Source organism: Anas platyrhynchos, chromosome 5 (assembly GCF_047663525.1).
Source record: "Anas platyrhynchos isolate ZD024472 breed Pekin duck chromosome 5, IASCAAS_PekinDuck_T2T, whole genome shotgun sequence".
NCBI classification, from domain to species: Eukaryota; Metazoa; Chordata; class Aves; order Anseriformes; family Anatidae; genus Anas; species Anas platyrhynchos.
Genome location: NC_092591.1, coordinates 28023185 through 28047838, shown reverse-complemented (window position 1 = coordinate 28047838; position 24654 = coordinate 28023185). Strand labels below are relative to the sequence as shown.

The following is a 24654-nucleotide window of genomic DNA, read 5'->3' as shown; positions in this document are numbered from 1 at the left end:
ACACCTCCCTATGCAGGAGGAAATGCAGGATTCCTGTTTGGGAGCAGCAAAAGGCTTTGCAAAAAGCTTTTCTGCTGCTTGTCTGGATGTAACACCTCTCATTTCCCTCCCCTCATCTTTATCCAGATGATCAAATCCTCAGTATGAAGGCTTCCACTCCCTGTCTGCTCATGGCTAACAGTACAAGAGCTTTGTCACCTCATCCCCCTCCAGGAACTGTTCAAGCTAATAGCACTAAAGCTTGACAGCCCGTTGTTTTATGCAGCAGGACGGCAGAGCTTGTCCTGGCAGAAGCCCACAGAGGGAAGATTCCAGATGCCCAGCTACTGGCTCCTTCCAAAACCCGCGATCTGTGAGACTGGGGGCAGTGGCCAAACCCTCCTGTGGTTTCTGCCCTCAATTTGTAAAGCCAGATTTCATCCTTCCCAAGGCGAAGCCAAAACAAGAGCACTTTTAAAGGGCTTAGGGCTAAACTCTCAATTTCACCCCACTGACAGGAAGAGTAATGCTCCTCCGTGCTGGAGAAGAAAATAGCCTGAGAGCCCCCCATGAGCACACAGAGCCCAGCGCCTGCCCGCTGCAGGGCACGTAACACAGGGCGTGCTGCTCTTTGCAGGGCAGCTGAAGCCAACGGGAGCCTTGGCAATCAGGCTTGCCATTAACAGCTATTGGAATGAGCTCATCCAGCCTCCAATTTAGCTCTAAGGACATCTTGCCGAGGGTTGTCACATTGGCTGCTCCCCTGCGCCCTTCCATATTTGTTAATCCGAGCACGGTGAAAGCGAGGGGGGTTTTGCGAGGCATCTGCCCGCCTGCTGGAGGAGCTGGGCAAGAATGCCAAAATCTCTGACACCCAGCAACCCCAGCCCCGAGGAGCTTTCTGAGCCCTGGATAAAGTGAGTCAATAACAAGCCAGCTGGTCCCTCGAAGCCAAGGGCAAAACCAGATAGCGACAGAAAGACCTCAAGCCACCCGAGAGCAAAAACGGCTCCTCGATTCCTGCACTGGCCACATAGCTAATCCTGTCATCAAAGCAGCAAATAAAACAAAGCCGTTTTTTGCCTCCAAGAGGTGCTGAAGAAAGCAATCTACTAAGAGCAATTTATTTATTTATTTATTTTTGTTCACTGAAGGCAATGGAAAGTCTCCAGCTGGCTCAGGATTGCCTTTCGGTGGAAATTGCATTACACGCAGCAAACGCAGCCTGAGATTAAGGCTGTTAGCACCTTGAGGCAATAACTGGCTTTTGTTTGTACAGTGCCAGAAAAAAGAAGGGCGTCTGGTCTTGACTGAGGTTTAAGGATGTAACAAAATCAATTAGTTAATAACACCCACCATTCAGGAGGAAATCAAAACACGGTATTGCCAGCCCAAGCTTCCTGCCTTCTCCCACCCTTCAGGTGAAGGCAAAGGTCATTTTCTGCATTTAATTCAAGCTAAAAACCCCAAACTCTTTAATTTCTGATTTTATTTGCTGAAGATCCTCAAGCCCTGGTGCTGGTTCCATCCAGAAATGAAATAAAGCCATGGATGCTCACTTCCCTTTCCACCAAGGGCAGGGATGTGGCACTTATATTGCTTGCCCTCTTGGCTGGGGGAGCAAATACCCTCTTCTTCATCAACCCCAAATAGCCAGGGGCCACCATCATGTTGGGCACAGTGTCAGCTCGTCCCCTTCGACCTCAAAGGCTTCTGTCCTTGGCTGGAGGCGCAGAGCCCTCACGCCCCAAGAAGCATCTTAGCAGCTGAGAATGCGCCCGCCCGGAGGGGGAACGGGCTGCCTCATGCCCCGGGACCAGCCCTGGAAATTACCCACCCACCGGCCAGCCCCTCCTGCTCTGGGCTCTGCGGCCATACAAGGGAGGGGAGCTGCCAAGAGCCCTATGGAAAGTGGGGAGGAAGAAGGCAGTGGGAGCCAGCAGGGGTGGAGATCATCAGGCGAGGGGCACGTGTTCCACGCACCAAAGCACCAGACAGCCATGGTTTCCTAGCAGGAGCTGCTGCAAGCCCAACACATATATATATATAATTTATATAAAGGCATATTTCTTCCATCCCTCTGCCTCCTCCCTCTGTTTCTGAACTGCTAGGTGTTCTCCAGCAGAAAGTGTTTCTTGCAGTGGAGCAGTGGGACTCAATTGCTACCGCACGCTCCACCAACACGAAGCAAAATGTCAGTTCTTTGCCCCAAAATGTGCCCTTTAACCCTGTCTTTGGGTCTTGTCGGATCCGTGTGTGGGGTTGGCTGAGAGAAAGAAGTGGACTAAGAGGTAGCAGCCTGCTTGGTGTATACCCCCTGCCTCTCCCTAGCCCGTGCCAGCAGGCCACCAGCCCTGGCCATCGCTTGCAGCCTCCCCAGCACGCCACAGCTCCTCAATGTCACCGCACTGGGGGTCAGGCCAGCAATGCACAGGGGTTTGAAGCCACGCATGTGGGGAGCATCCCATAGCCCCAATGAATCCCCCACCCCCTTCCTCCTGGAGGGGTTCCTTCCCTAGTTTTCTTCTTCGCCCATGGGAGGGGGGCAATTTTCCACGACTGCGTTGGTGTTTCTCAGCCCCACACCTCCTTGCCTGGTTGCCCTGCCCCTCATCCCTCCCACCGTGGCCATCCCTTTTCCCATCAGAGGTTTTCCTGAGCACGACGTTTGCCTTCTTGACCCCAAGAGACACCACTTCATCCCCAGCCCTGGGCTTTGGAAGGATCTTTTCCCCCCACCACTGATCTTTGCAAGTCCACAGCATCCAAATCTCCACAGGTAACAGTAACCTTGTGCGGTGCCCAACCAAATAGAAGAAGGAGAAGTGCTTTGTCCTCAGGGGGGACGCTTAGAGCAGTGCAGGAACCCAGATCCCACAAATCCCCAGCCCTCCCCTTGATCCTCCTCCATTCAAACCTGCTGCTTACCTGGGAGGAGAGGAGAGAAGCACCGAGCTCCCTTCAGCACGGGCTGGGCTCTGCGAGCGTCCCAAGGTGATGCAGCCCTCAAGTTATAGTGACATTTGATCGGCTGGAGGAGCCGATTGGCCCTGGGACCCCACGATGGGCAGGGGAGGGAAGGGAGCGGGGCTTGAGAGGGGAGAGGAGCAAGGGGAAGGGGGGAAAAAAAGGTCATACCATGTATAGGAGCAGCTGGAGGACTCGCACAGATGATGCTTAGATGGGAGGGACATGTTTGGAGAAAAAAACTGCAGGGCTTGTGTTTCTATATTTACACTGCCACCAGGCAAGCGAAGCTTGAAGAGGGGTATCTGAGGCAAAGGCAGCTTGGAAATGAAACGTGGGGCCTCTGGAGCTCTGTGGTGTTGCTTAAAACATGGTCCTGGCATGCTGCTTCTCCTGGTCTGAACGCGCAGCAGCTGCCTCCGCTCTCCTGGCTGGGCAGGCATCTCCCCTGCTGCTCTCAAAATGCAATCGGCTGTGTTTGCATGTTGTGCTGGAGCTTGGGGACCTGCTGCTGCCCAACGCTCTTTAAAGCGGGCAGCCAAATGGTGTGTGAGAAGTCAGCAGCATGTAACGCACGGGGTTTGTGTGCAGTGTGGGGCCACCTCTCGCTAAGATGCAAGAGCAGAGCAGGAGCACAGCGAGACAGCGTGCCCAACCTCAAGCCACACTCAGAGCCTTTCCCAGTGTGATAAGAAAGTCCTGTTTAAGAAAAGACATCCCAGAGAGGGCAAGCCCCAGGCACCTGAACCCCCAATCACCCCAGCACCTGGTCAGTAGCCTTTCGGTGCTCCTCCAGCCAAGCAGCCCCTAAGGCTTTCACCCCCCTAGGCTCCCTCAGCAGTTGCAGGGCTGTGCCGGCAGAGGATCGCAGCAGATCACAGTTCCCATTTCACCACAGTTCCCATTTCACCAGACCTCGCAGGCTGCATCTCCCCGTCCCCTCCCTCCGTCCCCCTTTGGCAGGCGTCCCGCGCTGCAGAGCATGCCCGTCGGTGTGCCTGGCAGCTCGGGCACCCCCTTTCTCCCAGCCTGTAGGAGCGGAGGAAACCTTTAGGAGCTGCAGGGCTGGTGGTATTTTTGGCCCGGGTCGCAGATCGATTCCTGTCCACTCTTTCCCTGCCACTTGCAGGAAAGGGTCCCCCAGCGAGGATGTAGAGAAGAGCTTGTAAAGACGTGGAGCACGGCGCTGCAGCCTCCCATGCACCAGGTAACGTGCATGAGCAAAAATCCCCTTCTGCAGCTTGTGCTTCCCAGCTGGCTGGCAGCTTACCCCCTTGCCTGCCTCCTGAAACTCAGCTTGAGGCGATGCTCTCGTTACTCACTGGGTGGGAAGAGGATGGTGCAGCCAGGTTTGCACCATCCTGGAGCTGGATGAGTGGGTGCCCGGGGACATGCGGCCAGACCAGGCTCCACAGCATTTTCTCTCCTCAGCCCCAGATCCCTGAAAGTACCAGCAGAGCAACTTTCAGGCTGCGTTTTGGGCATCATTCAGCATTTTTGCCATCTTCCACTGGCTCGGTTTCATCAGTGCTCCAGCGGCTGGGCATGTCTCCAAGAAATACTGTACATGTATTTGCCCAAATGGGCAGCAGAGCAAGGATGTACCAGAGGGGAGCCCCCTGCCTATTTCTCCTTTTATGTTTGCTGTGAAGTCTGTTTGGCAAAGGTCTTCCCCAGCCTCCTTCACCTGCCTGTCCTTCATAGGTTGTCCTTGCAGCAGCTCAGATGCCCCACACCAACATGTGTTGGCAGAGCCATGCAAAGAGCAAAATAGGTGTTGATACAGGATGGGCAGACAGGTAGCCAGCTCTTTTGAGCTCCTGCAGCTCTTTGCTTTCCATGGTACTGCTCAGGTGCAGGCATCTGGTCTCGGTGCCCTGTTTTATGGGGCACAGCATCCTGAGGATGGAGATGCAGGAGACAGTCTGCTACCTCTGATAGAAAATAAATCAGATGCAAGCATTGTTCCCTGCAGCATCCCCTTAGCTCCCACATGCACACATCTGTGCTGAGCTCCAATCTTGATCTGGACAAGTTGCTCCAGGTTAATTCCTGTCATGGTGTAATGCAGCACCTCCATGCTGTGTCTCCCTCCTACCTGGCTACTCAGTACTGTCCTAAAGTTGCCTCCATCAGGAGCACTCATCTCCATGTCCCACGTCTCATCCATGCTGTCCTGAGCTGGGCGTTGTGTTTCCAGTCCCAGCTGGTCTGGCTCTCTCTTCCCACTGGAGCAGGGGACCTGTGTCATCCCTCCGAAAGGTGGCTGGTCTGATGCATGCATCCTTCCTTTGCTCTGCCATAATCTGCCTCACAAGCAAGGCTTGTTCCCCACAGCCCACTCCAATACTTTGTCTTTTCTTCCCTTTGTGGGTTTCTCCATCAGCTTTAGCGTGTAACCATCACCCTCTCCAGCATTTGTTTCATGCCTTAGCCATACACACCAACTACATATGCCTCATCCTTCACTCATCTTGATGCCATACACCAATTCCACTCAGCCCACAACATTTCCAACATTTCCATTGCCAGCTTTGCCTCTGTTTACTGCAGATCCTCCTGCCCCGGGATATGCACTTTGCACATCATCTCTGAGCATCTTCTCCCTGCACCAGCAGCAAAAAACACATGCACCTTTGAGCTGCTGCCACGCAGCCACACCAGCAAAGGAACCAGCACCACCTGTCTCGTGTTCCCTACTCTCAGCATCAATGCACCAAGGGAGTGATGACTGCTCAAGTCCAGCTGTGGCCTCATTTCTGCCAAAACCTACTGATGTTGCTAGGTGAGGGTGCAGTGAGCACCTCTCTTTGGAGAGCCTCCTCTCACCCACCACACAGCACCCAGGCTAGGAGACAGCACTGAGGCCATGCAGAGCAGGTCACAGGCACAAACCAAGGGCTCAAAATGCACTAAATCCGTCCACCTGCTGACCACAAGCCACAGCCCAATGTGCTTTTATGGTGACAGCATCTCCACCTGGACGACAAAACAAAAAACCTGTGTTCCTCCTTGGATAGGGACCAGAGGCTGGGACAGAGACCTGGAGAAATTTCCATGAAGAAACCTACCCAAATATCACATTTCTTTTGGGTAGGTAGGAGCACCCAGGCTGGTTACTTGAGACAGGCCACAGGAATACGCAGCATAGCAGGGCCGCTTGCACGGGAGCTGAAATCAGCCCTTCTCATCTTTTGTGGCTGTTGGCTGACCTATTGCAGCAGCCCCAGGCACTCGGAGGGGGGAGAGGCCCCAGGGCCCCTCATACTCTTCAACACGCTCGTGCATGCACATTAGCCCCGATAATTTTACAGCTCTCAGACAGGCTCAAGTCTCAGCCAAACGCGTGCATCTTTCCTTAATCCTGCCGGCCCCCATGCTCCTTGTGCATCGGTCAATGGGCAGCTGCACGTTCATTAGGGGCTGCAGAGTCTGCAAATAAAGTCAGCCACATCCTTCCTATGAAACAGGCAGTTACACAGGAGAGACATAACTCCTGAAATTAATCTCTTATTCACCGGCTGCTGACCCTGAGCAAGGCGATCCAGTATCAAAGCTGAGCCCGCTTGGCCAGAGGATCTCCTGAGGTCCTTCCCAAGCCAAGCTCACCCCTGGTTCTGCACTTGCACCCTCATGCTGCGGCTGCAGAGGAGCCTGCAGGGACACGTTCGTGTATCTGAAATGGGTTGTTACCCAAAGTGAAACTGCTTGCAAGGAAAAAGAGTTTTGCTTGTGTGCTTCTGTCATTCACAGTCAGAACGTTCCTTTGGTGGGTTTAGTTCCCTGCCCCCCCCCCCCCCCCCCCCCCCCCGAAGTCCTATCTGAATATTTCCAAACCAAAATATTAAGATTTTCTTTTTTTCCATTTCTGGCACACTTGCCCACTTATACAGACACTGCAGCACTTGAAGTTATCCAGGAAAACCTGTAGAGCTGACTGGGGAAGGGGTGAGAAGTTTGTTTTTCTAGTTGGTGACACTTGCAATTATCAACCTTTTTACCATGGTTTAAGGCAGGTGAGAAGCAGGAGTCAGAGAAGTGAGAAGGAAAAGTAAATTCTTATCCAGGTTTCCTCCCTTTCTTCTTTCTCACAGCCTAGAGAAAGCATTTCTGCAGGGGGCTTTGATCAGCAGCTCAAGGTTACAGCAGGTGCCCTGTGTGCATGAAACACTCTTTCTGATTTAATTGAAGTAGCTGCCAATAAAAAGACAGATCATATAGAGACTAAGCAAGCAGCCTCAGAGAAAGGACAGAATATATATATATATATAATTAATTATTTTCTGTTCCTGGGTAAAATCCAATAACCTGTTTCATGCAGCAGGTCAAGCAGAGATCAGAATAGCCTTAAACTTTAAAATCACCTCCTCTATTTAAGTCTCAGCAGGCCACTGCCATTTTACCGGTGATGACGGGATCCTGGGGAATGTGAAACACAACTCAGAGGGAATAAGCAAAGACCAGGCTCCCCCGGGCTCCTCTAACACCCATGCTTAGTGTTTGGGATGGGGACCTCAGTACTGTTTGGTTACTTGTCTCTCCCTTATCCTAGCCAGAAAGGCCTTGGGGCAGTGCTTGTGACTCTTGAGGAATCCACTCCAATACCCAGCCTTTTCCACAGCCATGCCCAAACCCCATCCCAAGTGTTTCAGGGAGGAGTCTTTCAGTTCTGTTTCTGCAGTAAAAACGAAAGGGAAGATAACAGAGCCGAGAGCAGAGATCCAGAGGCCAGCTCCCAGATCCCACCTGATACTTTCATCTATGAAGAGCAGCTGTAGCAGTCAGGACAGCACAAAGATGAGGGCAGCATCTTTATGTGGTGTGAGGGAGGTTCCAGGCTACAGGAACTCATGAGCATTCACACAAAACAAGGGCCTTCCTTAAGAGAAGATGGAACAAGTATTTGCAGCAGCATTGTTTCACCTACCTGAATCCTGGAGGGTGGCTGGAGAACTGCAGGCTGCCAACACCTTCTTCAGATGGTAGCTCCATGACATTTCTATATTTCTGGGGTATAAAAAGGAGAATAAAGGGCAAAAAACAAGCTCATATTAATGAGCAAACTACCTATGTATGTCTGCATCCATCTTCCTGATACCACAGTTTTCCCTGCTGCATCAGGAGGGAGGAATTCAACCAACACTTCCATGGAGGACACTAGCACGCCATCCCCTCTGCCAAACCCCATCGGTAGGAGAATCTGCTCCATCTCATCCCCCTCTAAGCCTGCCAGAGGGGAAAACTCTGCATGCTTGCAAAATAAACAGGGATGGATCCAAAGACCTCTTACTTCAGCATCAGATGCAAATGCAAACCAACCTTGTGCATCGTTCATACAGCGCCTGCTGTGAATGCACTTATTAGGGTCGTCTGGTTTCAGTGGTGACAGTAGCAGAGCACAGTACAATGTGTCCTTAGGCGTTTTTAAATTCTATTTAAGTTTTCTTATTCATAAAGTGGTTTTCGTTGATTTTTTGTTGTTTTGTTTGTTTGTTTTCCTAAGTTTCCAGTTGGATTGCCTCTGGCTGTTATTGGTTTTCTCATTTGTTTGTTTTTCCCAGCAATGTTTTCAGCATTAGAGATGCACAAAGTCATTAGCATTCCTAAAAGACAGTGGCATTTTTGAGATGTTAAAGTCATCAGCCAAGAAGGAATTAAGTGCATTAAGGTACTTGCATGCAGGACTGAGCATCCACCCCAAATCTTTCCACGGGTCAGTGCAGAGACAGGCACAATTTCACTATTCGTCAGAGAGGTAGAGATGGAAAAAGCAAATGGAGAGCTCACCTCCAACAGGAGAGGAGCCCACCTGGGCCACAGATTTCCCAGTCCGCGTGATGTTTGATCCTATTGACCAACAAGCACCTTCAACACCTGCAGAAGAGTCAGGGTTGAAGGTGACTCCTAAGGACTGGTTTAACCCCAAATCTGCGTGGATACAGCTGATACAAGTGACAGAAAAGCTCCCCTGCTCCTCCAACCAAAATTCATTGCTACCTGCCCAATCCAGCAACTCCAAGCCACTTCTCCTCTGCTCCCAGCACTGCACTTTCCATGTTTATACCCCTGAATACAGCACAAATCATGCCAGGATCAAGGGCTTACGTAGCCACGATTCATGCTCTCCCTCTCTAGGGACAGTAACAATCAAAGCACAGCTTCAAAATTTGCATTTTGCAACCCTGACTTTTTCAAAACTGTAAATCTGACCAGCAAACTTGAAAAACCTCCAACTGGTTTCACTGCCTGGAGCTATCCTGCTAGAATATCTATCCTGGCACCCTCACCATCATCTGCCCTTCACTTCTCTGGTGCCTCAGATGCCAAACTTTGCAGATCCAAAGCTGGAAGCATGCAATGGTGTTACTCGATAGCCCATCTTCACTCTTATTTTAGGCAATGGAATCTTTCATGCTTTCAAAAAGGACTCATTTTATTTTTGAGAAACCTCCTGTATTTATTGGCTACTGTAAATACTCTTTTCCATATGATGTTTTGAACTTGCAGGGCTCTGAAAATCACAAGACAACAGCACCTGAAATGATCTTGAAAGAACGATGACCTGCTAGTCCTGTACACCAAACATGAGGCACCCAACATGCAAGTGATTGCAGATGGAAAAAAGTTACACATCAGTAAGTACCGAGTTTCATCTCTCCTCACTTGATGTTGATTCCCAATTTTTGCAGTAGTTTGTTGCTCCATCACTCACTCAGCTGTTTGCTCTGAGAGGTGTGCTCGCTCTGTCTGCCTTGGACACCCGTGGGATTCAGTAGATCGTCCATGCATGCCCTAAAGCCAGGCTAGATGTCTTTCTAAAGGTAAAGAAAGAGGCTGGGCAATTTGAGACATATCTAGGCTCTTGGTTTCAGGCTATTTACCCCTCAGTGGAGGAGGCAGCCTGATAGCAAGGATGAGGCCCAAGTAGCAGGGCGAGGGCCAGGACCAGTATCTGCTGTTTTGGGCCATCCCTGGAGGAGGCGAGTGAGGCTCCTAGCCCAGCCAAGCACCTTTAGTTCAGTAATTACACTCACACTCTGCTGCTTTCATGCTTTAAAGTGCTTACTCACAGAAATCCCAATTAAGTTTTCCCCTGAGGTATTTCCAGCCTCCCTCTGTTCTTCCCCTCACTCCTGAAAGCCCCAAGTCCTTCTTTGAAGGACAAAAAGTGCATGTCATTAGCATCACTAAACCACTGTCACTTCAAGTAATGAAGAGATTAAGCACCTTCCTGAAATTTATGATCTAAAACAAACTACTCCACCACCACCACAACCCTCTGGAGACCCAATGCAAAAACCCCAAGGAAATCACCCATGGTCTGTCTTGTTACCATCATCAGGATCCTTGTAAGAGGTCCATCATTTTTAAGCAAGTGCTAAATCTAACTTATTTTTTGTCACTGTCAGATCCATTCTTTATTTACTTTTTTTTTTTTTTTTTAAATAAAGGCATTAGGGAAAGTGTGTTGAGCTGGCAAGAGATAGGAATAAGCCACCTCAGAGTCTTATTCTGCAGCCGATCAGCTGCCATCTCATTATTTATAGATGCCCTGCTCTTCAGGCTTGTTTATTTCCCTTCCCTGAGGTGGTAGTGGGAGGCGAAGCTCTGACATTCAGGCCCAGGTGCCTCAGACCCTGACCTTTCCTTCAGAGAGCAGGCACATTTCAAGGAAACTTTAGACCCTGGTGTCCAACACCTCACTGGGAGCCGCAAGCAAGCAGTGAGCAGAGATCTGTTAATTAGCCAGCATATACTCATAAGGACAGTCATAAAACAGGCCTATACTTATCCTGTACCTGGAAAGAGAAGCAGAAGTAGTCAAGCCCCTGGTTTTGAGGCAGGACAAGCACAATGAAGACATTACATCCAGAAGACATTACATCCAGAAGAGACTCCAGTTTTCCATCAGCTAAGCTTTCCCCAAGTTCAAACGCTGCAGGAAATAGGCATTGCGATGGTTATGGGCAGTGCTTTTCAATCCCATCTCTCACATAGAATTATCTGGTAAAGCAAACTGAAAAAAAAAGCAGCCCTAAAGCCTGCTACAGAACAAGACAAGTAGCACGCTGCTGCAGCTTCATTTCAGAGCTATCTCATACAAGCACACTCCAGGGCTTTTCCACACTCGCCGTGCTGGCAGGAGAATCTCAGTTTGTGGCTGTTCTTCCCTCCTGCCAGCTGCAGGATGGAGTCAAAACAAAGTGCTGTGAGCCCTCTACACCCCCACAGGGTGGCTTTCACCTCAGGCAGGGACATCTTCATACACCGCACTGCTACTGCTCTGGCCTCACTTGGAAGTCACAGCTCAGCAGAGGATGTGTGGAAGGAACAAAGATGTGGCCAGACGCTGGCCATGGCTCCTCAAATTTCGGCCTCCCTGAGGAGCTGAAGCAGAGGACAGAGGGGGCTGAGGGATATCAGTAGGCAACAAGGTGACAACAGGAAGGCTTTCTTGTACAGAAAAAAAAATAAAGTGAAATCAGAGGATTCCTACTCTGAACATTTTTAGAAAGCAAAATAGGTAGTAGCAAAAAAAGCAAAAAAAGGGTAGTGCAGGCTAGGCGCTGTCCATACATGACAGAAGTGCTATTACCTACAAGGTCACCTCCATAAGAGGTTTTTCATTAGACGGTTGCAGATAGGGCAGGCAGCTCACTGAAGGGCTGGGCGCCCACGCAGACAGCTACATCGGCCTCATCTCAGCTGTGTGAGCAGGCTGCAGGGGATTTTTATAGCTGACTTCTCCAGTGACTTTGGCTGAAGCCTGATTTCTCAGGTCTATTAGCTGGGCAGCTGAGCTTTCTGCTTCTCCTTGCTGATGGCTCTGGAAAGCATGCCACTCCACCTCTCACCCAAACACCACTCATCCCATCCTAAGTCATCCCCCCCAGTAACAGGGAAAACAGCAAGGCAATAATCTCTTAAACAGAGCAGGCCCAGGAAAAGCATGTTTTTCCAGCATGTAGCAAGCTCATTTCATCTTGTCACTCAGCCTGATGTCTCTTTTCCTCCAATTTCTGCTCAGGAAGGGAGTTGCAGGGGTTTTGAGACCAGCTTTGCTGCAGGAATTCCTACATCAACAAAATCCTCAGAGTTCGCATTGTTACAACATCTTCCTCAAATTTTATTAAATGCTTACAAAAAAAAGTAATCCAGGACATGCCATAAATTTAAGCAGAAAGCAAACTGATGCAGGAGGAGAGAGAGGCTGCCCTTCCTCCAGGAGGGCAGAAGCAAATTGCAAAATTATGTTGAGAGCCTTTGTGAGAAGAGGACAGGAATAAGACTTTAAAGAAAGGGGCAGGGGTGTGCTAACACCATGTATGAAGACATGGGAGAGCTCAGGAGCTGGCTTACAGAGCTGAGGCCTGGAAATCAGAGTGCCACACTTCAGGGGCTCATTTTCCCCATGTCTACAGCAAGCCCTGACCTCTGCCAACAACTCACGAGGATGCCATTTCACCTTGGTGGCCCCCAGCATAAGAGAAGCTGCCATTTCCCATATCTCCTGCCCTTCCACAGGAGCACAGCATGCAAGTTGTCAGTGTGCCCAACACCTTTTACATTCAGAAGAGATTTCAATTGTTTGTTCGCTAGCTTGGGGGCTCAAGCAAATCCCTTCCTGAGAGAAGGGAGATGATGCCAGCAACCAGCATTCCTCACCTGGACAAGGAGACCTCACATCCATGACAGACATGGAGAGAAGGCTCAGCTTTTTGAGACAAAGCTGGTGCTGCCACTGTCAAGGTGGAGAAGTGGCAGGAACACTGCAGCACGGCTACTTGACTGTGATTAAAGGACGATCAAAAAATGGGATTATCAAAAAACCAGGATTAAGTCAAATATAATTTGACATACACACAGAGATGGAAGATGCTTGAAGCAGATGTTGCAGAGGCTATGCTGTAAACAGGGGAAAGTTTCACCCATGGGGTGACATGGGGTTCCTGCCCATCACAAGCCTTTCACGCACCAGTTCTCACTGGATTTCTCGTGAGTTCCCCCCTCTCTCCCAGCACCCAGCCAGCCACCAAGAGTCAGAAGTGGTTCACCATGCAGCAGAAGCCTTGCTGGCTGGGCAGGACAGCAGCTCCTCCTCTTCCATCACTTGAGAAAGGAGGGAGCAGAGCCACAGCCTCCCTTCTCCATAGGGGAGACAGATTTAACAATAATAATAAAAAAAGCCAAAGAGTCACATAGGAGGTTAAAACAGGGATTGGTTTTGCCAGCTGATCTCGTTCCTTGCATCCAGACGGAGGCAGCACAGGGCATTGCTCACACCCCAAAAGGAGAGTCAGGCTGTACTGAGGCAGACCGACATCAGGCAGGAGGAGAAGAGAAACATCCTTTCATTATCTTCTGTGGAGCAGAGGAAATAGTGGCATTGAGGATTGCATCGAGCCAGGACCAAGCTCAGCTGTAAAACAAGAGAACAAAAAGTTTAAGCATGCTTGTGGCAGGGCTGTGTTTTGTCTAGCAATTAAAGGTGGCTTTCTCCCACTTGTTTTCAGAGCCCTGCAAACCACTTTGCTACCCATAAAAGCTTTTGCACTGCAGGGCAGCCAGCTGTACTACGTGGCAGGGCAGGAGCTGAGCAGGGTGGTGGAGCTGCAGCCCTGAGCATCCCTGCATCCAGGGCTTGGCTGCCCCAGCTGACGCCCAGCAGAGGTCACGACTGCCCAGGCAGAGGGAAGGGCACACTCCCACCAGCCTCCTCCACCCCAGGAGGCCATTAGCAGGTTCCCTTCCAAGCCCAAAGCCACTGGAGCACAGAGCACGTTCCTGCAGCCCCCGGCAGCCGCAGCTCTGCCCAGGACCATCTGTGGCCGTATCGGGTTCCTGCAGCTCCCAGTCTGCTCCATGTGGGACAGCTGGCGCTGCCGAGGGACCCGGCACACTAATGCCTTGTCTGCCAGTGATGGATGGCTCCTCCACACCGAGACACTCCCTTCTGGTCCCAGGTTGGGGTCCAGGGGTGGTCGACCAAGAGCAGACCAGATTAACCCCTTAAAAGCTTCTCGACTCAGTTTCCAGCTATGTTTCTTTCCAGCTCATCACAAGCCCACCCAAGCAGTATGTTTCCCCTCCGTCCCCAGGTTTTAAGCTCTGGCCTTCCTGCTGGCAAGCAAGCAAAGCTGTCTTTCCTTTCGCATTTGCTTCGTTGTGCAGCCAGGGGGAAGCCGCTCACAAGCCTTGCTGGTTGCAGGATTTCTCCCTAGCGCACAAAGCTCTGAAGGAGACTCAGACAAAGCCAAGCATGACAGGGGAGGCAAACAAATTAAGAGCTGGCTTCCTTCTGCTGCCTCATCACATCTCGCTGCGTCTCTATCCAAACACACAGACATGCCATAGACCTCATCAACCATTAGGGCTCTCTAATACCCACAGCACAGCAGGTGCCAAGCTAGAGGGATGCTGAGACAGAAGCAAGAGTGATCTTAAGAGCAGAGACTAGAGATCCTGAGGTCACAGGGCACAAGCCAGCCTAACTTCTGTTAGAAGAGTTTTCTTGGTGCATGTGCACTATACCTAAATTTATACACACACACCCCACCCCCCATGCCTTCCTCTCTAGGATCTGGCACAGTTTGCAGCAAGACCCAGATCTTGCCCTTTTACCCATGTGAGAAGCCACATTTTTCTGGGATGCAGCAGTCCATAGGACAAGAGCACTCAGAGCTGATCAGTCATTGGGAAGTTCATTGCCCTGCCTCTTTAGTATTCACAACACAGCAAGCCTGAGCAGTTCAACCTTAAAATTCTGGCTTAGCAATGCTGCTAGACCACAGATCATCTTGTAAGGTATGCTGTTCATGGGACCACATTAACCTGGGATGGATGAAATCATTCCACAATCCATCCTAACATCAGACAAGTGTACTAGTTCATACTGCAGCAGATAATAATGACCCAAGCAGTTTCCAATTCCTGTGCAAACAGAACCAGAACAGCATTGAACAGCAAGTACAACCCCTCCAACTGAGGCTTTTTGGCTTTCTGACCCAGAAAAACACACACATAATACCTACAGTGCTGGGGAAAAGAGAAGGTATATGATGGAGTGGGCTCTCAGCCTTTTTTGGGGCCATCACACACTTGTTTCCAGGAGCAGCTCTTGGAAACAGTGCAGATCCTAATCCCAGCCTTGTGCCTAAGGCATGAAGTTGATAAGCTGCTGGGAATGCTCAACAGTTGTCACCCCAGCTTGCCCAAATCCCCTCAAGCCCCCTCGCCAAAATGCTGGGAGGTTTCTCATAGCTGCAGCTGAAATAAACGCACCAGCTGGGAGCAGAGCACTGCTTGCTAGGTGCTGCCCAGCCCATGCCCAGCACAGCTTCTGCTTTGGAGGGCAGCTCGTCCACATGACACCTCTTTGGTGCTTCTCTTACCTTTCACCCCCTCCCTCTTTTTTTTTTTTTTTTTTTTGGAAGAGTCATCCTCCTTTCCCCTCCTCCAGGAACTGTTTTGGCAAATGCATCATCTGCTCAGTGTGGATGAGCTTCCATGAGCCCAAAGGCAACACCAGGTGCGCAAGCACAAATATCCATTCCACTCTGAGAGCTTTATTTAGGGGCAGTTCTGCACCGTGGTATCACGCTACACCCTGTGCCTTAGGACTGATGCTCAGGCTGCAATCCCACTAAGCAGAGCACATGCAATAGCCCCTCTGGGCAGCCCTGACATCACCCTGTCTCTTCCTTGTTTCAGGATGCTCAGCTGTATCCAGCACTGGGGATTAAAGGGCTCGGTGATTTATGCTTCATTTCATAGCAAAACTCAGCAACTCTGCACTGAGAGAGAGCCAGGGCAGAGTCACATTTCTTTCTGGGAGCTGCCAAATAGTTGAGGCTGGGTGGTTGGTGTTCCCCAGCCTTGCTGAGAAGGAGAAAGAGGAGAACTGGGACTAGGTTTACCTTGCTGCCCCCAGCACAGCGAGTCCGCACAGGGCTCAGCAGAAAGGGAACAGCAGCAGCAGCAAAGTGCTGCTCCAGTGAGCTGGTGGCAGAGAGCTGGGAGAGCAGCTCTGCATTCTGCCACGAGCAGCAGTTTCAGTTGAAGGGGTTCCAGGTGTGATTGCCACTAGAAAGGAGACCCTGTCCAGACCACAGCCTATTTCTGTTTTGCTGGAAAATGTTGTACTGGGAGGACAGAAGCAGTGCTCCTTAACAGAAAGGAAAAACTAGGTTTTGTCTTAAAGACTAATGAGTGCAAATAAAGGAGGCTGCCACAGCAAGGAAATGCTAGAGCTAGCATTATGACAAGGCACTTTCCCACCAGATAAGCTCAGCTTTTTTAATCCTGCCTTTCGCAGAGATGCCCTTCTGCCAGCTGAAATCAAAGCCGGTATTGACTTGGCCTCAAGTGACACACGCAGTTTATGGCTGCCCTGCTGCACACAGCACCGTGTCAGGGTATTAATAGCTGGGATTTGGAAAACTATGAGACATTCCCAACTTGCACCCCAGGAAGCATTAGCCCAGGGGTGAGCCCACGTCTACCCTAAGCTTTGTGCTTCCTTCCAGGAGATGACAATGTTGATCACAGTCTCATCCTCCGTCCAGCCTGCTCCCACTCGCCACCACCTCTCCCCCCCTCCCACGCTCCCAAAGCCCCGCAAGGACAACCTGCGGCTCCAGCAGCTGCTGAAGAAGGCAGCCAAGAAGAACGCCCTGCTAGCTGCAGAGCAATCCAAGTCCTTTCGGTCCAGCCTCTCCCCCGTGAACGAGGCCAGCTCTGACCTGGAGCACGACAGCCTTCCCCCCACAGAGACCCCCGAAGCTTCAGCTCCTGCCTGCACCAGCCTCACAAGCCACCTCTCCGTCAGGCCCGTCACCCATCACCGCGTCCCCTCCCCGATCCGGAGGGGCAAGCCTTTCGCCCTGAAGGTCACGGAGCAGAGGCGCATCGCTGAGCACCTCAGGTTCACAACCCCACCAGCCGAGCCCCCTCCACACAGGCCAGGTGCTCCCCAGACCCCGCAGCAGCCCGGAGGCCCGGATGCCCACCTTCCTGCCCCAGACAACCCTTCCATACTCATTGTCCCCCAGCCTCCTCCTTCCAGCACGCCCCACGAAGAAAGGGCACCGGAGGTTACCTACGTCACCAAGGTGCACACTTATTTCCGCAGCGTCAAGGCACCCAGGGCCAAGACACCAACAAGCCAGACCCAAGCAACCACCAGCAGTGAAGAACAAAGGTCTTCTCCTCCAGCATCTGAACCATCTCCAGGGCAGATACCTGCACCGCTTGATGACAGCAAGGCCCCGGCTCCCACACTGGAGCCCCCCCTTCCTGCTGCTGCAGAGGCAGAGCCCCCTCACCACACTCCCAGACCTGCCTCTCCTCAAGAGCCCACTACAGCCCCCTTGCCCAAACCCAGCACCTCTGATGCCCACTCCCATGAAGTTACAGCCCATGGAAGTGACACAGAAATACCTGGATCAGAGAGAGCTCCTGAATTGCCTGAGGCAGACAGTGAGAGCTTAAAACCATCAACACCCAGCACTCCCTGGAGGCCAGCACACCCAGAAACAGAAAGCCCTGCCCGAGCTGACAGCACAGGGGCCACACCTGCAGACACAAAGGCAGAACATGCCATGCACCCCCAGCCAGCCCCCAGCTTACCCAACACCAGCCCTCCCCTCAAAGCAGAGCCAGCAGCAGCATCAGGGGAAGCAGCAAGACCTGGGGCTGATGGCTGGCATCGCCTCAGGAAGCACTTGATGGTGCAGCCAGAAACACCCAGCTTCCCCGAGCCTGAGACAGAAAAGCCGGGGCAGGAGGAAGGGAACAAGAAGGACAGCTCTCAAGAAGTCATCAGTCGAGACATCAGACCATTTAAATCGAGAGCCATGAGGATGTGGGATGCTATTTTATACCAGATGACAGTCAACAAGGAGAGGAAGCAGCAAGCAGAAGAGAAGAAAGCGCAGAAAGAAGCAAGCTTCTTCCTTCCCCGCCGCCTGCCCATCCTTCTACACAAGCCACGCTTTGACGCCCGGAAACTCAGAGAGCTGGCTGCCAAACCCATGGCGAGGATCAGCACCGTGTTCGAGGTGGGCCGGTACGGACCCCGAGGAGCCAAGGAGCACACCAGGAGCTTTAACCGAACGGCATCGGGGTGGTCAGTCAACTGAAGGCGAGCTGCTCAACCACAGCCATCCTCCAGAGGTTCCTGTGGGGAGCCAAGCACGAGAGCACCTACCACTAGGTTTTCTGCCTGACAGAGCCTAGTGTCAGGAAAAAATAAAATAAAAATAAAACCCCTCCAAGCCAGCAGCCTCATGCTGAGGGTTTAAGGGTTATTCTGTATATGTACATAAGCTTAAATGCCTAACATACCACATCCACAGGTCATGAGTCAGGAAAATAAACACTTGGTTTAGAAAGAGACAACGACAAACACTGTGCAGTAATGTGGCAGGGAGAGGTGACACAGCAAAGAGGAGGAATTTCCCGTAGAAGAAGTCCAGTTTAGAGGAGGATGGAACCTGAATTTATTTTACTCTGCTTAAGAGCAAGAGAAGTCCTAGAAACAGAAGTTGTGGTAGATGAGATGACATTAAGGGATTTGCATTGCTCCACATCTTGTCTAGGGTGTCTTAGAAACTGAACTCTAAGAGCAAACACCTCCTTAGCCTCTCTACTACAAGCACTGCACCCTGCAGCAGTGCACTAAAGTTAGGTGGAAACACAACCCTTCACCTGAGGCACAGGAAAGGGACAGCATGAAGTCTAATCCATCCTGCTCTCACACAGCAGATCCACTGCAAAAATAATTGGGCATTATCATTTCAGACCCTTCTAGGTCAGTCTAGTAAGTTGCAACACACAGAAGACCAGCTTCTTTGCAATAATCAAGTTCTGCTATGCATTTTACTTTTTTTTTTTAAGCACAGCTGGGTTTAGTGTTTTCATGATAATCAGCAAGAGCCTGCTTCAGCATGTGAGTATCCAAGTTGGTGCATTTAACAAGGTGCTGTTTTCTGGGGGATCCTGCTAAGCCTATGTAGTCTCATTTTCAGGGGCCACATTACAACAGTTGTAAACTTTCTGGTGCCTGATGTCCTGAAAGAGAGCTAATTAAAACAAATTCCCAACACCAGCCATCCACAGAGACAACTGTCCTATCCAGTGTTACAGCCACCCCTTTGCATCTCCATCACCACCAGGCTTATAAGCAAGAAAGCTGGTGACCAGCTATTTCTGTCTCTCAAGGGACTTTGTCATATGCTGGGATGTTCCTACACAGCTGATATAGGATTGCTATGTTTAGCCCTATAGGAAATTGGATACAGGGCTCTTTACATTCTCTTCACATACAGAGGATATGGAGCTGAGCACAATTTCCCAAAGCCTAACTGGAAATAGACTTGGGGGAAGGGGAGGGGGAATAAAAGCCCTTTTTACTGCTTTGCAGACTTCCAATTTTGTGATGATGCTATCAGAAGGGCTCAGTGAAGTTTCCACTCTGCTAGTCTTATCCTCTGTTTTGTATCCTCTTCCTTACTTCAAGAGGCAAAATAGAAGAAAGCAAAATCCCAGGTATCTAAAGCTTAGATTTCTCCTCCCTCTGACCTCCAGTTTCGCAAGAAAAAGCTGAAAAGAGGTAATTTGGAAACACCTCAGTAATCACACGTGGATCCTAGATCAGCTTTGCAGGATAATTCAACATGCTGCAAGACAGGATTATGGAGAAACATTCACATAGGAAAAGAAATCAAATAGACTGCAGCTTAAAACATGTAAAGTGCTTAACGTTAAAGGCAGATAAAGATGACCTTATCAGAGTGATGAAGTGGCACCTTGCTGTAGCACAAATAGATGGACACCTATGAACAAGTCTGCATACAGAGGCAAGACAAACAATACTGATTAGAGTTGGGAGATTAACTGCATTTGACCAGAGAACACCGCTTCAGAAGCAGCTGTGCTTTAACCCACTTTATCCCACAGCAGCCCAGAACAATGAGCAGCTCTCACACAAGGCAAAGAGGAGAGGCTTATGTCCTACATCTGCTGGGCTTCCCACCTGGCTGCATCTGCAGCCCAACCCTGGTGCACAGTGATGGAGAACCTCTGCTTCCACAGGGAATTAGAGGAAGGCAGGTCTCATTTCTGAACATTTGGCCCTTCCTCCCTGAGAGAAAAGGGCTCTGCAGAGACAGACCCTGGCACAAGAGCATTGCAGACAGGAGAACAGATGCCCAGAGGCAACAGGAGATCTCCACCACCTCCTATTTCGGAGCCTTTGCAGCATATCACAGCCTGAGCTGCCGTGATGAGTGAGGGAAAGGGAGCACCACTGGGCGTGAAGTTCAGCATCAATGTCAAACAGCCTAAGGCAGTTAGTGAGAGCCCAAACTGTCACTTAGAGAAAACCTCTTACTCGGCAGCCTGCTCAGAGGTCCTGCAGCTCAGGAGACGAGAGAAAAAACTACCTGTGCTCAAGTGACTAGGAAGCTGATGAGATAGTGTTGAGTGAGGGATGTTAGGGTGAGACAGAAAGGTTTGGGAGCAGAAAGACATGAGGGGATAATGCAGTAGGAAAAGAAGATGAACATAGTAATGGGGAAGAGAATCTAAGGAGCAGGGACCTCTCAGCACAGAAAATAATGAGCTAAAAGCTCAAAAACATCAACTAGCTAAGATCCTTCAGCTGCTGCAGTCCTTTTGCTATTCATAGAGAAGAAAAAAATACACATTTATGTAAGTAAGCCCATAGGACAGTAGTGCTGCTCAGAGACTGTTCAAATGGATCCTAGAGGACTTAAAGACAGTCACTGACTTTTTAAAGAAAGGCTGCTGGAAGAAAGTGAACCTGAGGGCACCTTCCTTTGAGCTGCTTGCAGAAACTCAGGTGGGACAAAAAAAAAAAACAAAACACACCTGCCAAGACATTGCTGTTAAAAACTGAAGCCCAGTAGGATCTACCTGGTGCATCAGAAGAGACTTTGGGAGAAAGAAGACAACAGATCAAGGAGGAGACCTTAGTGGGTTTCTGGGAACCACAAGCAGAGAAGCAAGTAGAGGACAAGCCCTGTGGGGTCCTTCTCCCTTATAATTGAAAAGGTAGCTATGGGCAAGCTTGGGTTTGTACTACTGCCCACCTCAAATTGGCATTCGAGAGAGGTTCTCTTCTAAATAGGCACCACAAAAGTAGAGGAAGAAAAGCAACATTCAGAAGTCAACTCCTTTAAGAAGGAAAAAAAATAGCAAACCCCCCAGGAGAACTCAAACAAAGGTGTTTTGTAGCAAACAGTGCTATTTATAAGCTTGGCTATGAAATAAAGCTTCTTTTTCATAGTAGAAGGAAAAAATGAGCTTGTTTCACCCCCAGCAACATCCACTCCATTCAGTGCCAGATGCTGCCTGGCTGGATCCAGCCAGTTACCACCTCCCTCCATGCCATCTCTTCTTATTGCCACATCCCTCTACCATCACCCACTGAAGATAACACCCAGAGATCTATTACCAGACACAACATGAGCATGAGCTCTTGAGCTCCAAACACCATTTCAAGAGGTCACACATCCCAGCTTTGCCTCCCCTGCTTGCTGCGCACCCAAGGACAGTCTGCTCTGTTGGTCTACCCAGCACAGCAGTTGTTCACGTCCACCCCACCACAACCCTACCATAGGCTGGTTCCAAGAGGTTACTGAAATCATTGGAAGTTCCAGTTATTTACTGGGGTGGGGTGGGGGAATTAAAGCCCGGAGTTGTTTGAATTATTTGAATCTCAGGACTATATCAGTCCCCATGCTTAGCCAGAGTGACCTCCAGCTATGTATTTCTCCTTGCAACAGAAGAGCGTTAATAAATCCAGCAGAGATACTCAATTTGAGCTTGCAAAGGCAAACAACTTCAGCAGAACAACAAATAGCTAAGAGAATAGTTTTCCAGGTTAAACACAGGTACCCAGCTCCCTAGAAGCATCAGGAAAAATCAGAAAACAAGCACACGCTCCTGCTGTGCTCCTTCCAGCCCAAAGCCAGGCATTTGCCCAAGAAGCAAGGCTCCAGCTGTTATTGCATTTTATCTTCCAACTTGCCCAAAGTTTAGCTGGCAGAAATAACCCTAGTGTCCCTCCAAAGCAGCGCCAGGAGTTGGTTGTGCAGAGCAAGGTCACACCCCACCTACCTGGTTAAGGAGTTCTCCAGGCGTGTTATTGCTCTGTGGCATCATCTATCAACACCTTCTTGTACTGGCCATGGCCTGTTGCAACAAATTTGTACTTCTTGCCAGAAGGAGTGGACTGGACAGGACAGAAAGAAGTAGCCAGAGTCAGCAGCTTTCTCCCTCAAATAACCAAAGCTAGAGGAACGTGACAGCTGTCTGTAAACCCAGAGGGCTTACGGATCCTGGTGCTCTGCAGGGTTTGTTTCACCCATGGCAAGAGCCATTTCCATTCCCTGCACACTGGCAGCAGTACAGATCCAGGAACAGACAATGTACTTCCATCTTCTCTCAGGCTGGATTGGATGGTCTCTGTTTGAACAGCAGCTGCTTGCTGGATTTAATAGCCATTCCTACAGAGGTGGGATCCTCTACAAGCATTGACACTACTTTAGGCCTAACTTCAGATGTTTTTATTTACTCTCAGGACTAAAAAAAATAACAAGGGCTAAGTAATTCGTGTTTGCAGTTCAATTTTAGCTCAGAAGGCTTAGGCTACCAGCCCATTGTCTGAGAAGAACAAACCATTCAGAAGACCCTTCAGTATTGCTGGTTATGTGGATTTGCTCGTTATTGTGGATTTTTGCCCACATTTTTGCTAGGACTGGAGCTCTTATAGCTCTTCCTAACAGGGACCTCATGCATGCAATTGCACTGATGGTTACAGGCAGCCCTTGTCTCTATATGTCGCTGTCTTCTCAGTGCTTCCAACCCAGCTAAGAGCCCTTTCCCTGTTGTGAAAAGGGAAGTACTCCTGCCCTCACACAGGCTCCAACTTACCTTGATATTGGTCTCAGGTTTGGTACTGCCCTTCTGTTCCCAAAGGCTTCTTTTGCTCACGATGTCCCCAGCCACGATATCCTGAGAAGATGAGGTTCTCATTACCCTCCACCACCAGTGGTGCTGGACGTGCCTCCATTCACATCTCCTCCAGCCCCACGCATCTGACCTCCTTTTACAGCTACAATATCACATTGTCTGACCTACAGCAGCTGCAGCTAAAACCCAAGACTATGAAAACTTCTTCCTATTCCCTGTACATCCTGTGTTTTCCTCTCTCTCACTGTCTCCAACAAGAGCCTGGACCAGAGATCCCAGATGTTTATTTTCTTAGGTTTGTTAACTATTTAAGACATGTTAACATCAAGGCTTCTTTGGGCGGAAGGAATTTTACTCATATAAACACAGGCTTGCAACCCATGTGTTACAGAATCACCCTTGCTCACAACAATCAAGAAGTAAGGTTAAGAGCAATCCATAATACCCATTGCATTTTCCAAATTCACAAGATTTATCATCAAGGTGATAGACCCAATATTGCTCTTAACTGGAGCTGAGCCCTATCTCCTGCAGGGTAGATGTATGGTTTCCCCACCAGTGAATTTACCCCTATTTCAAAGCACAGGCTCAACCAGCATCACAGAGGCTTTCCTAGCTGCACCACTGAGGAACAATTTGGCACTCTAGCAGAGTTTCTCTCCTGCACAAAGCAGGACACATCTCATAGTTGCCTTACCTTACAGGCTGGGGTCTTCACGGCAGACTGAGCTGCAACCTCCCCAGTCTCCCAGAGGCTTTTTGTGCTGGCCACCATCATGCTGGTGGTGGGAAGGTCGAGAGAGGGCTGTCGGACGGGCTTTGGAGCCTTTGTGGATGTCTAGAAGAGATATGGAAAGAGATCACCATTGGGGAACTTAACAGCTCCCCAATGAGCATGTGGGTTTTTTTAGTTCCTGTAATTGGAGGTGCTCAGGGATGAGAGGCTTTAAAAGGAGGTGTTGGTGGTTCCTGCTGCAGGCTCTCACTCCACAATCAGGGTTCACAAGGAAACAAGGATAGGGCAGCTCACTAAAGAAACCTTCATGCTCTGGCATGAGACAGACAGGAGAAACAGCTGCTCCCATCCAAGGGGAGATGTCTCAGGTGCCACCTCCCAGAAGGTGAGGTGGAGACACAGTGGGAGCGCTACACCCTGCACAGGGGCTCCTTGTAGGCCAGGGACAGAGAGAGCACAGCACCTCACCTCAATGGCTTGCGTGTACTGCTCCAGCCTGTCATCGATCTTCGACACGGGCAGGGGAGGCTGGCTCTTCTTGATGCTGTTGCTGGGGAGAGGAGAAGAGGAATGAGGTGATGCCCTGGTGCCTCAGGTCAGCCTGCTCCTGCCCACCCCTGCAGCAGGGCCCTCCAGCACCCCCCAAGTGGGGCAGGAACCTGCTTCACCCCGAGCCTCTCACAACCCTGGAAGTACCTTTTCTTTATCGAGCGGTTCAGGGACTCAGTTCTGTCCGTGATCTGAAGTGGGAGAGAAGAGACAGGTGTTAACATTTCTCTATGGGCCTCAGGTGGATGTAGGTCACCTTGGCTGACCGCATTTCAGCCATTCCTCTTCCCTGCTCCCTCCCCCAGATTTGGGGCACTCAATCCCACATTCTCAGATGCTCAGAAACAGCAAGCACCCCTTCTCCTTACTCCCTCTTCTCAAGGAGGGTTATCTTTCTCAGGCACTTGGTTTCCTTGCCAGGAAAG

The 24654-nt window shown here is 50.2% G+C and overlaps 3 protein-coding genes across 8 annotated transcripts in view; 1 reads left to right on the top strand and 2 right to left on the bottom strand.

Moving 5' to 3' along the window:
- Positions 1-3039, bottom strand: part of TNNT3 (troponin T3, fast skeletal type) — a 30695-nt gene extending 27656 nt beyond the window's left edge. For 3 of the 5 annotated variants that reach the window (XM_072038521.1, XM_072038524.1, XM_072038523.1), the window contains exon 1: positions 2908-3036. The gene's annotated coding sequence lies outside the window, so the exon portion shown is untranslated. Of the gene's footprint in view, positions 1-2907 lie in introns of all 5 variants that reach the window. The other 2 variants (XM_072038522.1, XM_072038525.1) reach the window with 2 other exon arrangements.
- Positions 3040-3930: 891 nt separating this feature from the next.
- Positions 3931-18234, top strand: PRR33 (proline rich 33). Its single transcript, XM_072038518.1, has 3 exons — positions 3931-4153; positions 9454-9581; positions 16473-18234. The coding sequence occupies exons 2-3, from the start codon at positions 9561-9563 to the stop codon at positions 18084-18086; spliced, it is 1635 nt and encodes a 544-aa protein (XP_071894619.1). The 5' UTR covers positions 3931-4153; positions 9454-9560; the 3' UTR covers positions 18087-18234.
- Positions 12050-24654, bottom strand: part of LSP1 (lymphocyte specific protein 1) — a 39850-nt gene continuing 27245 nt past the window's right edge. For both annotated transcript variants that reach the window (XM_005019743.6, XM_072038520.1), the window contains exons 6-11: positions 24377-24420; positions 24149-24230; positions 23642-23782; positions 22906-22986; positions 22090-22204; positions 12050-13366 (exon numbers count right to left, since the gene is read on the bottom strand). In XM_005019743.6, coding sequence (XP_005019800.3) covers positions 22115-22204; positions 22906-22986; positions 23642-23782; positions 24149-24230; positions 24377-24420 — 438 coding nt within the window. In that variant the 3' untranslated portion in view covers positions 12050-13366; positions 22090-22114. The remainder of the gene's footprint in view (positions 13367-22089; positions 22205-22905; positions 22987-23641; positions 23783-24148; positions 24231-24376; positions 24421-24654) is intronic.

What these genes read in the sequence shown, in the direction of transcription:
- PRR33 (XM_072038518.1), top strand. Translation starts at nt 9,561, where the DNA reads ATGGAAAAAAGTTACACATCA. An exon ending in TGGAAAAAAGTTACACATCA is followed by an intron (nt 9,582 to 16,472) that starts GTAAGTACCGAG and finishes GCTTCCTTCCAG; the next exon opens with GAGATGACAATGTTGATCAC.